At 41.6% G+C, this 16,010-nt stretch overlaps 2 protein-coding genes across 4 annotated transcripts in view; one reads left to right on the top strand and one right to left on the bottom strand.

Annotated features, from left to right (window-relative positions):
• The window catches only part of MTTP (microsomal triglyceride transfer protein), a 58,402-nt gene that overhangs the window by 20,535 nt on the left and 21,857 nt on the right, over positions 1–16,010 (top strand). For all 3 annotated transcript variants that reach the window (XR_012904044.2, XM_075929652.2, XM_006133780.5), the window contains exons 8-15: positions 4,073–4,230; positions 4,917–5,085; positions 5,712–5,819; positions 6,843–7,055; positions 7,815–8,026; positions 10,791–10,888; positions 10,988–11,109; positions 12,194–12,421. Coding sequence is in view for 2 of the 3 variants with exons in the window: in XM_075929652.2 (XP_075785767.2) it covers positions 4,073–4,230; positions 4,917–5,085; positions 5,712–5,819; positions 6,843–7,055; positions 7,815–8,026; positions 10,791–10,888; positions 10,988–11,109; positions 12,194–12,421 (1,308 nt within the window). In the remaining variant the exon portion in view is untranslated. The remainder of the gene's footprint in view (positions 1–4,072; positions 4,231–4,916; positions 5,086–5,711; positions 5,820–6,842; positions 7,056–7,814; positions 8,027–10,790; positions 10,889–10,987; positions 11,110–12,193; positions 12,422–16,010) is intronic.
• C4H4orf54 (chromosome 4 C4orf54 homolog) overlaps positions 6,934–16,010 on the bottom strand; it is a 57,945-nt gene continuing 48,868 nt past the window's right edge. The window contains exon 3 of the transcript XR_012904043.2: positions 6,934–7,068. The gene's annotated coding sequence lies outside the window, so the exon portion shown is untranslated. The remainder of the gene's footprint in view (positions 7,069–16,010) is intronic.

The raw sequence follows: 16,010 nt of genomic DNA, 5'->3' as shown, positions 1-16,010 counted from the left end.
TACCTTTCTGTCCTGGGACCTATGTAAATTATTTGGCAGTAAAATAATTCTGTAATGTGTTTTTTCCTGAGTTTGTATAGCTGCACAGAAGTTTAAAAAAAACAAAAACAAAACAACCAACAACTCAAAAAACATAAGGGGTAAATCTGAAACAGAGGGGATTTAGTATGAGTAATGAAGAAGTTCTGAAGGGAGGGGAGATACATCAATGGGAAGCAAACAGCTGTCAAAAAGAGGTGCTGTCCTTCACTGTGGGATTGTGCTTATGACAGTTTACACTGAACGGTTTCTCACTTATTATTATTGTGAGAGCTGAAGTCAAATCATCTGGATCTGAATTTGTCACAATGGCTATAGAGAGAATATCCAAGTCACATTAGAAATCATAGCCTATAGAGCCCTGCTGAGGAATGAGGTATGGCATTCTAACTATAAATCTAGTGGAATGCTGACAATGGAATCCTGCTTTCCTACTGTATTGTACTGTAACTGCTATGAATAGACTAGGTCTATAAATAGAATATGGTTTCCAAAACAGCAACATCATAATATTTAGCACTTTCATATCATATTGTGTCAGAGTGACAAATATATATTATGCCACACTCCATTTTTATTTTCAAAGGCTTCCACAAAAATTATTTAGCTCACTTAGATATGGTTAGGATTAAAGTAACCATTATTATCTCCATTTTAAAAGTAGGAAACCTGGACTCAGAGAAAGGTAGGCCAACATTTTTAAATTTGGAAGCTTAAAGTTAAGCATATAAACTCTTATTTAAGCATATCACATAAGTCACTTGATTTTCAGAAGTGCTGAGCAATCACTGTTCTTATAGTCTAATATTTCTGGAAATCTAGCCGTTTATTAAGATGGCTTCTTTAGTCATGCACATTTGAAAATTTTGGCTTATGGTATTTTTCCCAGGCTAAAGACTGAATTGAGATTTAAAGCTGCCTCTCATGCAGTTCAGTTATTAATTCATCAACAATTAAAAACAGTAACTACATTATAAATTTGTCATTTATCCGTTTCGCATGATTTCTAACAGCAATAGGTGAAGCATTTCCTGGCAATTAAAGACCTGATGAATTTGAGACTTCATACTTCTCCCTGGGGCCTCACCTCCTCAAACTGGTCAGCTGTAAGAAAACATCTAAGGATCATTACAGCTGAATGAATGTTAAGAGATGATTTTGAGTAATCTTGGGTAGTGCTAAGTATACCAACTAAAGTGCATCACTTATCACAAAAACCCATCTCTCAGCAATGTATATTTATTCATTTTCAGCTTCCAATAGCAATACTGACCTTGATGCTGGGCATCAGTGACCAGCTGAGATTAACAGCCCCCAACTGTGCCCCAGGCAATCAACTTCTCCCAGATGGTCTTTAATCCCCAGGAAATACCCAGTGTCTCTGTCATTGTTGCCTAATTACTGTCACAGTTCATGGAAACTACACTCTGTACCACTGAAATGGTATTTCAGTTGGCAGACAGGTTCAAGAGCTTAATACAAGTCCTATGAAGGTAGAATATTTTAGCAAAGGTTGAGCTGGTGGTGATGTGATTTCCCACTTCAGAGAACTGCATTAAACACTACTACAATGAACGGATGAATTTTCATCAAGGAATGCCCTAGATAATCTTACTATATATTTTAGAAATATGTGTCTGTCTGCCTGTCCATGAGTCCATTTGTTCAAGAACCCCTTCTAAATGCTAAGAGCTGGGACCACAAAATTTGGAATGCAGCTTCCTCTTGTCATATCTTAAAGCAAGGTCAGGGTTTGGTTGTGCCAGGATAATGGAATGTGCATGGAATTCAATTGTTTCTCATAAAAGAGAAAGGGTCTGGCAGGAGGGACAGCTGTACTGCAAAATGACCACAGGGAGAAGCAAGGGGCCAGAGATGGGGACCAGAACAGCTATAACCCCATTGGGCAGCAGGGGACAGGAGTGGAGAAAGGGGCAGCAATCTATTATATATTTCAGAGAGTTTGTCTGTTAGATTGTCTGTTTGTCTGTCTTTCTGTCCCCCAGCTGGGGACATGCACCCCTTCCCTAGCTGCAGCCGCCATAGCTAGGCACTTTTCACCTGCCCCCAATCTTCTATGGGCTGGGGGTGTCCTTTCTTCATGGGGCAGCCTGAATACTGAATCCCTCATACGCAACCCCATCCCAGAACAATGATTTAAATGAAGAAAAACAAAACGTATTTGAATTAGGGACCCGAGCAACACAGAGTAAATCTTCTAGTACTAGATAACGGAAGTGGAGACAGGCGATAGAATAGAGAAAAGGTCAAAATACAGATTTCGTACCAAAGGGTGTCTGAAAGAAAGTAATTCTCTCAAACTTCAGATTTCTTAACATGGAACATAGGCTTCTAAAATACTACAATGGGAAGTCTAGAAATTTATAAAATTTATACAATTTATTTTTGATGCAGAGAGCTTAACTGTATTGGAAAAAATGGAATTGGACATTTATATCACTAACAGAAACATCCAGAATAGTGATAGAGATGCAGCCGTGTTAGTCTGGTGTAGCTGAAACAAAAGACAGAACTATGTAGCACTTGCTTCAAAGAAACTTTAACTCCAGACTTCAACGAGAAGCTTCAGCATTGTCATTCATGCTTAAATTTGACACTTTATGTATGGGTTTAAACAAAGACTCTAATTATCTCACCCATTACAAAGATAGCTTCCCCAGTTATCACCCCTAATGTCATTACCTCACAGAAACTAACCTTCCCCCATCACCCCCACTCTGTTCTAAAATTTGATTTGTCAATTTCACATGCGTTCATTTTTTTTATTGTATCACTTTGGTATATATGGTTGTGCTGATTTTCTTCCACATATTGATCTGAGGAAGTGGGTCTGGCCCACAAAAGCTCATCACCTAATAAACCATCTTGTTAGTCTTTAAAGTGCTACATAGTTCTGTCTTTTGTTTCAGAAACATCCAGAGATACACTGGTAAGAATTGAGAAAGAGACAGGGAGGGGATGACAACAACTGGATAGGACATAAATCCTCATGGTTCAGGCCATAAACTAATCTCTAACCAGAAAAGGAAGGAAGACACTTTCCTTTTGGGCATGATGTCCCATAACTGCCTACTGCAAGATTTCTTGCCTATCCCTCTCGAGTATCTTGTACTTCTTACTCTTGTGCACAGGACACTGATCTAGACAAACCATCGGTCTGATTTAGTATGGCAATTCTCGTGTTCCTGTAATGCTGGTGAATGTGCATCACTTGTGACTGACTCTTTATCATTGCTTAAATTTCACCCTCCTTTCCCTTTCACAACTGTTGTGCAGAATGCTATGCTCCATTTGATTGCTATTCACCACAGCAGAGAAAGCTGTATTTCAATTTTATATTTATATAGTTGGTGGAGCACTTTTAAGATACTATGAAGTGATATTCTATATACATGTTAAATATTATTAATGATTCAACAGGTGGAGGTATGCAAAAGCATCCTGTTTCTAATACTCTGCTAACCACTATTTTATAAAGCAGCTGCAAATTACCACTCTTCCCCACCATACACAACTAAAGAAGACAGAAATGGGAAACTCTTATGGACACATTGGTAAAGGCTTCTTACAAAGTGCCATTTTCTAAAAAAAATTGTAATATGGCATTTCACATTTCTTTCAATAATGGAGTTTCAAGAATAGTGGAGGCACATTATGGGAACACTATATTTACCTGAAAGAACTGTGCTGCTTCTCCCAGACACTGGGCAAACATGTTTTGGACCAAAATGTATCCTATTTCAGATATTGTGTAGTAATCAAGTGATAGACTTTAATGAAAAACTCAATGTTGGTTTCACTTCAATATGCAATTTTTGAGACCTTTATAAGGTTAAAGGAATACATGGATTGAGGTACCATGGGAATATTAATTATCTATTTAAGGAATTCTAAATATATATGACATTTTAACTATTATAAACTATATTCAGCATATCTATTGTGGGATTGATTCCTAAGAATTGAAACCAGTGCATAAGGTTTGACGTCAATTTGTTTAATTATTTTGCAGATTTCTGAGCACTGGCAAGCTATCAGGAAACAACTGGAACCCGAAAACCTTTCCAATGCTGAAGCAACAAGACATTTTTTGTCCTTTATTCAGAACCTCAGGAAAGCTACGAAAGAGGAGATACTTCAAATTCTTAGAAGTGAAAGAAATGTGGTACTGTAAGTCACCAAGAGCAATTTTTGATGCTGTAATAAAGGGTTTACAATACACACAAATGTGGGATGGGTGCATGGGAGAGAGTAATCCATACACATACTGGTGATATGATGGATCTGTAATAGTTAACACTATCTACAGGAAAGGGGATTTTTTTGTGATAGTGTTTGCTTCTGCAATAATACACTCTTGCAGTCTATTATTCAGTCCCTAGATGTCTCTGATAACTGTATAGCATCCCAGGTAGCATAGTCTCTGGTAAAAAAAAACTGGCCAAAACTGGAACTCAGGCTTGTTGGAACCCCCTTTATGTGCGGCTATATCTTTTTTCTTTCTAGAGACACACTTTTCCTTATTTCAGATTTAGCCCTGTGGACTTTAAAATACTCAGAACCCTTTTGTCATACTCTGTGTTGGCATAAAACAGAGCATCATCTGCATGTAGTACCTCTTGCAGTCCTTCAGCTATCTTACCCTGGAATATTTCAGGAGCACTTGTTTTGCTAAAAATGTAAATGCTGAAAGCAGGAGTAGCCAAAAAGAGTAATAAATTCTACCTGTGATTTTCTTGCCATAATCAGACTTGTCAATAGCCCAACCTCTTTGTTTCTGTAAGTAGCAGTGTCCTTTCCAATATTGTGCCTAACACACTACAACAACTGGCTAATTTCCCTTTCTCCCTTTACAGTCCTCAGCTGGTGGATGCTGTGACCTTTGCTCAGACCCCAGCCTCACTGGAGGCCATGCTGGAGTTCCTGGACTTTAAGAATGGAAGCAGTTCTGTGCTGCAGGAGCGGTTCCTGTATGCCTGTGGATTTTCTTCCCTCCCCAATGAGTTGCTACTGAAATCTTTAATGGTAAGCAAAATGGCTGGGAAAACACAAACTCATTTATTGCTTAAAGAGCCTAAGCCTGCTGAGACAGGAGGGAAGAGGTGCTGTCCAGCTAACTCACAACACTGAGGTGCACATGTTCTACTATACAACCTGGCTCAAACAGTACCCACTATACATAGGATATCAGATGCAGAACCTGTATCTAATTTGTAAATGTCACCTGTGCTTACAACATACAGAACCTATTACATAACCGTATCTTGGTACTTCCCCAGTTTTCCTAGAGACCACCAGATCAAGCAACATTTTACAAATTGTTCTTGTTAATATGGCAATTTAGAGATGAAAAGGCTCATCTAAGAGTTAAGTATTTTATTATCTTCGGACATGAGGCTTTAAACATCCACTTCATAAGGAACAGCTGGGCCAAGATATTCTGAATGAAATGTAAATGGAAAAAAATCACATCTGGTTATTGCACCTGATGGCAGAATAGTACTCTGCTGAGTACAAGGGCATCCCTGTGAGGTGATGAGCACCCTGATTTCCCAAGGAAGTCAACAGGAGTGGAGGGTGCACAGTACATCACAGGATTTGTACCATTCTATTCAAACGTGCAGGCTAACAGTGTTCCCTTTAAATAACAGAACAGACTCCAGGGACAGATTGGAAATAGTGAAATCAGAGAAACTATTACCATCATCATTGGTGCACTCATCAAAAAGCTGTGTGACCAGGGAGGCTGCAAACTTCCAGTAAGTATTTGCTATTTCCCTGCTGGTCAAATTCTGCCATTGAATCCACAGGTACAACTGCTGAAAGTACTGAGACTCACACAAACATCCCTCAGAATTAGCTATCTTTAATATGAGGTGGAGTGACTTTCTTTACAACAGGTTTTATTTTGTGCCATTGGAGCTTGATTCTGTGCTCTCTACATTCATTGTGCATGCATAAATCTCTGCTGATTTCTGATTCACACTAGGGTAACTTAATATCAGCCCTGTCTCTAAGCCCAAAGGCCTGTATGTTTCAAGACTGCCGGTTAGAGGTGGCATTTTTGTCTCATTTTACAGAAGTTTTTGGTGTCCCCTGGGCTTTATGCAATCTGGCTCTATCTAAGCTATAGAAAGAACTTAGATTACAAATTCGCTGGAGCAGGAATATTGGTCCAAGTGCTGGGCTGTCTCTAATTTGTGCTGGGCTGTCTCTAATTTGTGCTCAGTGCAGCTCAGGATGGGAGTGCCTAGGACTGATTCTATGCTAGTCTCTGGATCATGACAAATAATATAGCCACCTGAGGGTCAAGGAATCCCCAGTTATCCAGATCTGCTGGATGTATGACTCCTTTGCACTGCTGAAGAGTCTCAGAGCATCCAGGTATTTACCTTTTATTTTTCTGGTAAGTGTCATGCATTCCTATAGTACTGTATGAATAAGCCTGAAAGAAGATCTCCTGGGTCATTGCTTTCCATTACAATTATTTAATTGTGTTTCTTGGCCATAGCACTGGAGTCTGTACTTTCCTTGAACCAAAACATGCATGCTGAATGAGTAGCGTATTTAGGGATTGTGCATGCCTGTGGATTAAGGAAGTTTTCAGTATGCAGTTGAAAAGTCATACCTGTGCTAAATGTGGCCAATTATGTTTTAAACCAACCAAGGTTTAAAAACCCAGTCCTGCAACTCCTACTCCCATTGAGCATGCTTAGCACCCTGCGGGAAGCACTTAGCACCTCAGAGGATCTTCTTAAATGTGGCATCAATTTTCTTTTCAGGCTGTTGTGCGAGCTAAGAAGCTGATCCTTGGAAGATTAGACACAGCAATGAAAGAGGATGATATGAAGATGTACCTGCTGGCTGTGAAGAACGCCGTTCTGCCTGAAGCAATTCCGCTGCTGCTAAAATATGTTGAGTCTGGAGAAGGGCCCATCAGTAACATTGCTGCCACAGCTCTGCAGAGATATGACATCTCTTTCATCACTCGTGAGGTGAGAAGTCTTACTGCAAGAGAAAATGGTACAAGAGAGGACATTTAAAATGAAATATAAATTCAATGAAGTTCATGCTTCTTGTCCCACCCTATTTCAGTTTGCACTAGATATTTTTTCTTTCAATAAATGGTCTTTTGTACCCTTTCAGGGTGTGCATAGGAAACTGTTGCTGGCAGTTTTGAAGTCCATCTCTTCCCATCGTGCTGTATCTAGAATGTCAGAGTTAGTCTTTGGCTCTAGAGTCATATTCAACAATTATGGTACAGGATGGGGAGATCCCAGCTCTGATCTGAACTCCATTCACAAATATGCTCACTTTGCTGTGTGGCACACAAAGATACATTGAAGGGAATGCTGAACCTGTGAACCAGAATAAACAGGATCCTTCCTTGCTCCCCAACCAGCACTGACATAGGAAAATGGGTGGTACGAAGGAGAGAGAGGTGTACCTCTGTCTTCCTTCCCAGCAGCCAGCAAAGTGTTAGGTCAAGAAAATACAGAGAGATTATGGCAAATGGAACTGCAGAGAAATGTAAGATTATCAGAGAGTGAAAGCCTGATGTCATTGCATTGCATTCTGTGCTTCTGCTGCTGTCCTGCACCAACCATTGATGATATATGAGCTATGGACCTAGACTACGCAGGACTCAGGCTATGTGTTTGCATCTCAGACATTATAAATTAGTATGATCCCAATCTGTGTATTTTCTGTGGATATATGTGACTTATGAAGTGAATACTCTGTTTTTTGATCAGGTGAAGGAAACAATGAACAGGATTTATCACCAGAATCATAAAATTTATGAAAAGACCCTGAGAACAACTGCAGCTGCCATCATTTTCAGCAGTAACCCATCCTACATGGAAGTGAAAAACCTCTTGCTTTCTATTGGAGAATTGCCATTGGAAATGAACAAGTACATGCTCTCATTAGTCCAAGATATACTTCATTTTGAAATGCCTGCAAGGTACGTTACATTTAATATATATGCATACACATACAAATATAAATAATCAAGGTTTTTATGTACTATGTACTAGTGTGACATGGGATAAAAAAAAGGACATTCCATTAATAGCTAAATAACATATGTAGTTTTAAGAAATCACAAGCAGGCATATGCTCATCCCTCTATTTTTGGGTACTGCCATTTTAAAATAAACCCATATACTCCAATGGCAGATAGTGAACATCTGACAGGAGATTTTTCAAAGGCACACATGGCAGTGAGGCACCTTGCTTCTGATACTTTTCTATTAGTTAGGTGCGTCCCTGCCATGTGTGCCTTTAAAAATCTTCCTACCTGGTCTTCATTCTTGATGTTCAATAGAGCCTAAGGATTATGTTTTCAAAAAGTGAGGCTCTTTGAAAAGCTACAACATTAAAAGGAAATCTCATTGAAATGTCTTTCATTTTAGTCTATGTTAGTTTTCAAACAACATTTTAATTGGTAACCTTCCTACAACTAAACTGAGATCTGTGGTCAAAATCTTATAAAAGTATGTGAACAATTAATCCAGGTACTTATTTAAAAAACTTTCAGAAGCATTCTTTAAGGCTACGTCTACACGACACGTTTTTGTGGCAGAAAATATGCTAATGAGGGACTCATTAGCATAAGTCACAACACCATTAGTATATTTTCTGCCATTTCTTTTTGTGCAAGGGGTTTTTTGTGCACAAAACCCCCCTTTTGCACAAGATCCTTATGTCTGTTCCGGAGAGGCATAAGGATCTTGCACAAAGCAGGGTTTTTGCACAAAAAAATCTCATCCGCACTGCTTCTTTTTGCGCAAAAACCCCCTGTACAAAAAGAAATGGCAGAAAATACGCAAATGGTGTTGCGACTTAAGCTAATGAGCCTCTCAGCATATTTTCTGCTGCAAAAATGTGTAGACAAAGCCTAACATTTTTGTTACTGAACTATCAGTTTATATAGTAATAGAAATGCAGCCATCCCCCCGCCTCCCCTCTATTCTAAAATCTGATTTGTCAATTTTATATGTGTTCACTTTTTTTGATTGTATCCCTTTGATATACAGGCAGTCCCCGACTTACGCAGATCCGACTTACGTCGGATCCGCAGTTACGAACGGGGCTCCCCCGGAGGACACGGACTGCGGGACCTCGCGGTCCTGCCGCCCGTGTACTCCGGGGCTTTCTCCGCGTCTCCCTGGTCTGCAGACCAGGAAGACGCAGAGCAAAGCCGCGGGGGGGCTCGGGCTTTGCAAAGCCTCGGGGAAGCCGGCAGCGGGTTTGCAAAGCCGCGGGGAAGCCGGCAGCGGAGCAGCCCAGGCGCGCCTGGGCTGTCTCGCTGCCCGAGCCCCCCCGCGGCTTTGAAAAGCCTCGGGGAAGCCGGCAGCGGAGCAGCCCAGATGCCCCGCGGCTGTCCCGCTGCTGGCGTCCTCAGAGGCTTTGCTCCCCGTCTCCCTGGCAGACCAGGGAGACGGGGAGCAAAGCCGCGGAGGACCCAGGTGGCGGGACCGCGGTGCGTCTCAGTCCGCTACCCGCGTCTTCCTGGTCTGCTGGGGTGGGGGGGGGGGGCGCAGCTAGTACGCCCCCCCCCCCAGCAGACTAGGCTTTTCTCCAGACGCCTGTGGCAGAGCAGCTGGGGCGCTGCCGGTTGGTCCCGCAGCGCCGCTCTGGGCGCTACTGGACCAACCCGGCAGCACCCCAGCTGCTCTGCCCCAGGCGTCCTGATTCAGCCGCTGCTGGTCAGTTTCAGCAGCGGCTGAATCAGGACTCCTGGGGCAGAGCAGCTGGGGTGCTGCTGGGTTGGTCCAGTAGCGCCGAGGAGCAGCGCTACTGGAGCAACCCAGCAGCACCCCAGCTGCTCTGCCCCAGGCGTCCCCAAGTCAGCTTCTGCTGAAACTGACCAGCGCTGACTACAGGAAGCTCGAGGCAGAGTTGCTCTGCCCCGGCTTCCTGGAATCAGCTGCTGATCAGTTTCAGCAGCAGCTGACTTGGGGACACCTGGGGTTCTTAAGTTGATTCTGTATGTAAGTCAGAACTGGCGGTCAGTTTCAGCAGCGGCTGAATCTGGACGCCAGTTCCGACTTACATACAGATTCAACTTAAGAACAAACCTTCAGTCCCTATCTTGTACGTAACCCGGGGAATGCCTGTATATGGTTGTGTCAATTTTCTTCCACAATTTGATCTGAAGAAGTGGGTCTGGCCCACGAAAGCTCATCACCTAATAAACCATCTTATTAGTCTTTAAAGTGCTGCATAGTCCTGTCTTTTGTTTCATCAGTTTATATAGACATTAAAAATCTTACATAAAAAAATAAAAGTTGCAAAGTAAAATGCCAAAGAGTCAGGTAATACTTGTTCTGTTGATAGGAACTTTACTCCCCAGAGGTTTCTCTATCTAAGACCTTAAAAGTCTTTCAAGAAAGAAAGGAAATAATCAACATTTGATAGAATTTTCAAAAGTGTTTAAGTGATTCAATGGGATTTGAGTCCTAAATCTCTTATATAGTATTTCAGAAACCACCCTTATCCCTTATCTATTTGTCATTATATTTTAGAAACTGATGATCCAAAGCCCAGTGAAATCAATGAAAAGATACCCATTGACTTCAATAGGCTTTGAGTCAGGTATAGACTATTGAGAGTAGTGTGTGCAAAGTTAAATCTTCTTATGTTTCTCAGTTGGCTAATACTGTTACTGTTCTCATGGAAGACCGTACAATAGCAAACTAGTGTTTTTTTTTTTAATTCTACAGCAAAATGATTCGTAAAGTTCTGAAGGACATGGTTGTTCACAACTATGATCGCTTCTCCAAGACTGGGTCTTCCTCTGCCTACTCTGGCTATGTGATACGTATGTAACCAGAAAAATAGTTTTGTAAGCCTGTTTATTCTCCTGGTCACTTGACTTAGTTGCAAATATGAATAATATCTAGTGTTTTTGTTGATTAAGGTGGCCCTGGTGCATCATCCACATACAGCCTTGACATCCTCTACTCAGGCTCTGGGATTTTACGAAGAAGTAACTTGAACATCTTTCTTTTCAATAAAAACGCTCAACTTCATGCCAGCCAGGTAAATGCCATGTGCTATGGAAACACTAAGCATATAAGCCTGTCCCTGTAACCTATAAGCCAGTGGTAGAAAAATTGTGATCCATCGGGGTTCTATGTGTAACCCACGAGACACTTTGTTTATTGTTGTCCATGATCAGAGTTGCCAGCTTCTGCTGATTCCATCGGTATAGTTTTTTTCCCTACTTGTATTAAGAAAGTGACATGCACATAAAGTAAAGGCACATAAAGTGAAGTGTGTGCTAATTGCACACAGCATTGTGAGAACCAATCAAAGTGCTGCTATGATTCAGTCAGCACACACTACAAATTCTAGATACACAAGTGCAGTTAGCAAAACTACCCTGTCCTGGGAGACCATCTTGGTTACAATAATCTTGTGGCCTACTGAGATGGAGGGCCATATATGTGACCCATTTTCTATCCTAGGTTGCTCATCACTGCTTTAAGCTTAGGTATCTCCTATTGAGAACTATGGGGGTTTGTGCTTTTTAGGACTATTGGGACAGGCAGAGAATGTTCCAAAACCAAAAAAACTGCTGATAAAGTAAATGTATTATACAAAAGAAAGGCAGTTTCTTACATAATTAGATACAAACTTTTCCTGCTAGGAAAGACTATATAGTCTGCTTGCTAGGCATACATTTCACCCACAAGTAATTAAATGGGAAAAAAACTTAAAAAACAGCAAATAGTCCTGTTGCACCTTAGAGACTAACAAACAAATGTACATGGTACCATGAGCTTTCGTGGGTACAACCCATTTCTTAAGATGAAAGCTCATACCACAACCTACATTTTTGTTAGTTTCTAAGGTGCTACAGATCTATTTGCTGTTTTTTAAGCTTTTTTCAATTACAGACTAACACGGCTACACCTCTGAAACTAATGAGAATAGCTGCTATAAGACTACTTTACTGTTTCTCCTACTGCTATTTATTCTGCTTGAAAACACTTATATTTTGATCAGATGCTTTTTTCACCTAAAGTAAAAAAATTCAATTCACTTTAATGTTCAGTTTGCAATGTATAAAATCCCAGATTGGGCACTTTGTCACAGATAATGTCTCACTTTTTCGTTTTAGGTTGTGATTGAAGCTCAAGGCCTAGAATCCATAATAGCTGCATCTCCAGATGAAGGCGAAGAAAACCTGGAGTCCTTTGCTGGCATGTCAGCAATCTTGCTTGACGTTCAGCTCAGGCCCGTTACTTTTTTCCAAGGGTATGGAGATTTAATGTCTAAAATGTTCTCGGCAACTGGAGACCCTATAAACGTGGTGAAAGGACTTATCCTTCTGATAGATTACTCACAGGTACAAATATCTCACTCAAACCTTTTTCTGTCTCTCAAGCATACATTCATTCACTCTCTCATAGTCCTGCTCCTGCAACCACATTAAATTAATATGACTGTTTGCTCCACTTATTTTATACTTTAATTACTTTTAAATCAAAAGGGAAAATATATATTGTATGAAATCTGAAGACAGGAAATCAGCATGGACAGAAGAAAAGGGGCAGCAAATATGTATCACACTAAAAAAACAATCTAATTCTATAAAAACAAACCAGGGAAACTCCCCATTGATTCCCAACATATCACTGACAGATACAGCCTCCTTCCTACCCAGTTATTTTGTAATGTGCAGTTCCTAGTAAGGTGATGGTGTCACCAAATGTCATCTGTTTTTATAACTCAGAAGTTATCCAGAGATCTGACACCCATCTTGTTCATTTTCTCAACGGCTCAGCTAAGTTTCCCAGGCTTGATACACCAGGTGATCGTCCCTAACTTCTCACATTACAAGCTTAGTGCTTAGTGCTTGTTCAGAATTTATGGTGCCTGTGCGGAGTTTAATTTTCAGGGGCTCAGAACACTGTGACATCAAAATGATTTGTCATCGAAAGTCTAAAAGGCTCATCTCAGAAAACATTCTTCTCTCAACCAAACTGGCACCAGAGATGCTAAAAAAAAAGTGACAAGATTTTTATTTTTGTGTAATGGGTAAGAGTTTTTCACTGTCCTTGTATTGACAGTGAAATTATATTTGGTGAAACTTTCCCAAACAATTCCTCTCTAGATGGAAATCACCAAAGGTGAAGGGTTCAGATAGTTATAACCAGCTGCAAAAGGATTTAAAATGGAAACGATTACAACTTTAGATGTATTTGTCACTAGTGTGCTGTCTGCAGATAACCTTTTCATCTTTTACCAAAGACCACACCGTCTAAATCTAGCTTCAGATATGGAACAGCCATGCCCTTGAGTAGCACAAGGTCTAGACTCTTATGCTAGAGCAGAAAAGCAGCATTTGGATTGATTTTTCCGTTCTGCTCAAATACAGATGTGTGGAACTGGAGATCTAATGGTAGAAACATTTTACCCTAAAGTATTACAGGTTGCACCTCTCAAAAACGACAATCTCTGATCTGGCAACATCCGTGGTCCAGCATGACCATGGATGTTCCCAGACTAGAGAGCCTAGTGGTAGAAGGGCTATCCAAAAGCAGGACTGGGCTGAAGCAACAGGACGGCGCAGAGGCAGGGGCAAGGGCAGGGGCTGGCAGCAGTTCTGAGCAGCCTGCAGTTATGAGGCTGGAGTCAGCAGCAGCCCCCAGCAGCCTGTGGCACTTAGACCCCCTTAGCCTGTGGGTCCAGAGCAGCATCCACAGCACAGAACCAGGCAGTCGACAGCCTTTGGTAGTGCGGGGCTGGAGCTAGAGCCCTGAGCAGCCCGTGGCAGCAGGGCTAGACCCTGTAGGCTACCACAGGGCAGGAGTTCGAGCCTTCGGCAGTGGGACTGGAGCCAGCAATCTGGGGCAGTGCAGGGCCAGGGCCAAAGCCCATGGGAGCCTGTGTCAGCGGGAGCAGAACCAGGACTATAGCCAGCTCCTAGCAGCCCATGGCATCAGCTCTTGGCAGCCCACAGAAGGGGGGTCGGGGTTGGACCCTCAGTAGTACAGCACGGAGCCGGAGCCTGTAGGCAGCCTCCAGCCCAAGCAGTGGTAGCAGGTCCAGCTGAGGCTCAGAGTAGTGGGGAGCCCCCCGAGGGTGCCTGACCAGGGAGATCTAGCCTGGGCTGTACTTGATTACTGGGCAAGCATGATGCAAATTGCTTCCTCTGCAAAATTTCAGGGAGGTTCCAGTAGTAGAACTTCTTACTTCATAGAATCTCAGTCTTCCCTACTTTTTGGTGGAGGGGGACTGTTAAACTGACTAACATTGTGCCTGGACAGTACCAACCAGAAATTATCCTGAGCACCAGGTCTTCTGCACCAGAGGACTGGCATTCACAGTCACACACTGCCATTTTTAAATGGTTTTGTCAGCTAAGAGTTTCACCTCTAGTACACAAACTGTGAACTAAAGTTCACTGAGAAAATCTTACATGAAGATTACAGGCCAGAAGTCCAGCTAACTGACAGTGTGGCAGAGACTTATTTTACAAACCAAGCAGGGAGGAAACATGATCAGACATTTATGTTCATCAGCTCACATCACATAAGCACGGTGTTTCCAGAATTAAATCTTTCCAACGGTCATGCATGTACCGAGATCCTAAATATTCTGGTAGAATCACCTGACTTAGCTCCCCAAGAACTCTGCCAGACAGTGGATCCTGGACTCCTTCATGTCAGAGAACCTAATAAGTGTGTAGGGAGCACCAGGGTTGGAACTGCATGCCATGCCTCACAACAGCAGGGCATATCATTTTAGGTCAGTCACTGAAATTCAGGACGCCTTGGCAGTGGAAGCTCTGTGACAGCACAGTGAGCAGATGGGATCAGTCTCTGCTCTTTCTTCTGTGTCATGGATAGCACAGTTGCTGCACAAGCTAGCTGGGATCTGGGTAGCAGTTACCTCAATTGATCTTTCCTAGTAAGGAAAGCTCTGGTTCCTTTTAAACTCCATCCACACAAGGCCCTGAGCTGGTTTACAATGCTTTTTGAAAAAAGGTTTAGGCTAAATTGTTGGGTTTTTTTTTCATTGTACATTGTGTCATTGTGTATGGGACTGGCTGTGACTATTTTTAACAATCATGTTTAAGATTAGAAACGGCCTTAACATTGGTCTGCCACTTCCATAAGCCCCGCTACACTGTGTTAGAAATATTTTCACCTGGAGAGCCTTTAAACTGGACTAGAACTGTATCATGAACCAGTGTAAACAAAAGTGTAGCTGGAGCCTTAACTGAATGCTAAGACTGGCATTTAAGAATCTAGATCTGAGAGGAGAGTCCCTCCCTACACTTGTGCTGAAGCCATTTCACCCACTGCCATAATTAACATAGCTTCTTACCCGTGGTTTTTGTTATCAGGGTACTAATTCTGCTTTCTTGGCCATCATGAATAATGGTACACAACACCTTCTAAACCATCCTGGCCAACAGCATGGCTTCATTAAACAGTTTATAACATTGTTTTCATTCTTCTCTATAATGCCCAGTGGTCATATTCCTGCTAGACAGATCCACAGATGATCATAGCTTGGGGCAACATGGTTTCAGCTCAGACAGAAATGTGTAAAGGAGGTAAACAGCATAGTTATCCTATTTATAGAATGCCTTGAAAGCCGAAAGGAGGAATATAAAACTGGCCATTTAAATGTTTGAAACCTAATTTCAGAATATTCTCTTTTATAGGGGCTCTGGAAAACAGTATATTCTGAATTTTTTAAAAGGCCCGTAGAATGGCTGTAAAGGTTTTTCTGCCTTTTTGTTCCTCTTTATACGGACTTCAAGTAGTAGTTGCTCCACTGCTCGCTGATTAAATAGGTGAAAAGTGAAGCTGACTATATGCAAAGTGCTGTCAAATATAGTAAAAATACCTAGAAAAATAGCTCTCTTTCACTAGCTCCTTTTCTCTGTAGTAATCCTTACTATAACAGACAGCATTTTCAGA

Source organism: Pelodiscus sinensis, chromosome 4, assembly GCF_052426305.1.
Source record: "Pelodiscus sinensis isolate ZL-2025 chromosome 4, ASM5242630v1, whole genome shotgun sequence".
Classification (NCBI taxonomy): domain Eukaryota; kingdom Metazoa; phylum Chordata; order Testudines; family Trionychidae; genus Pelodiscus; species Pelodiscus sinensis.
This window is presented reverse-complemented; position numbering and strand designations above follow the sequence as displayed.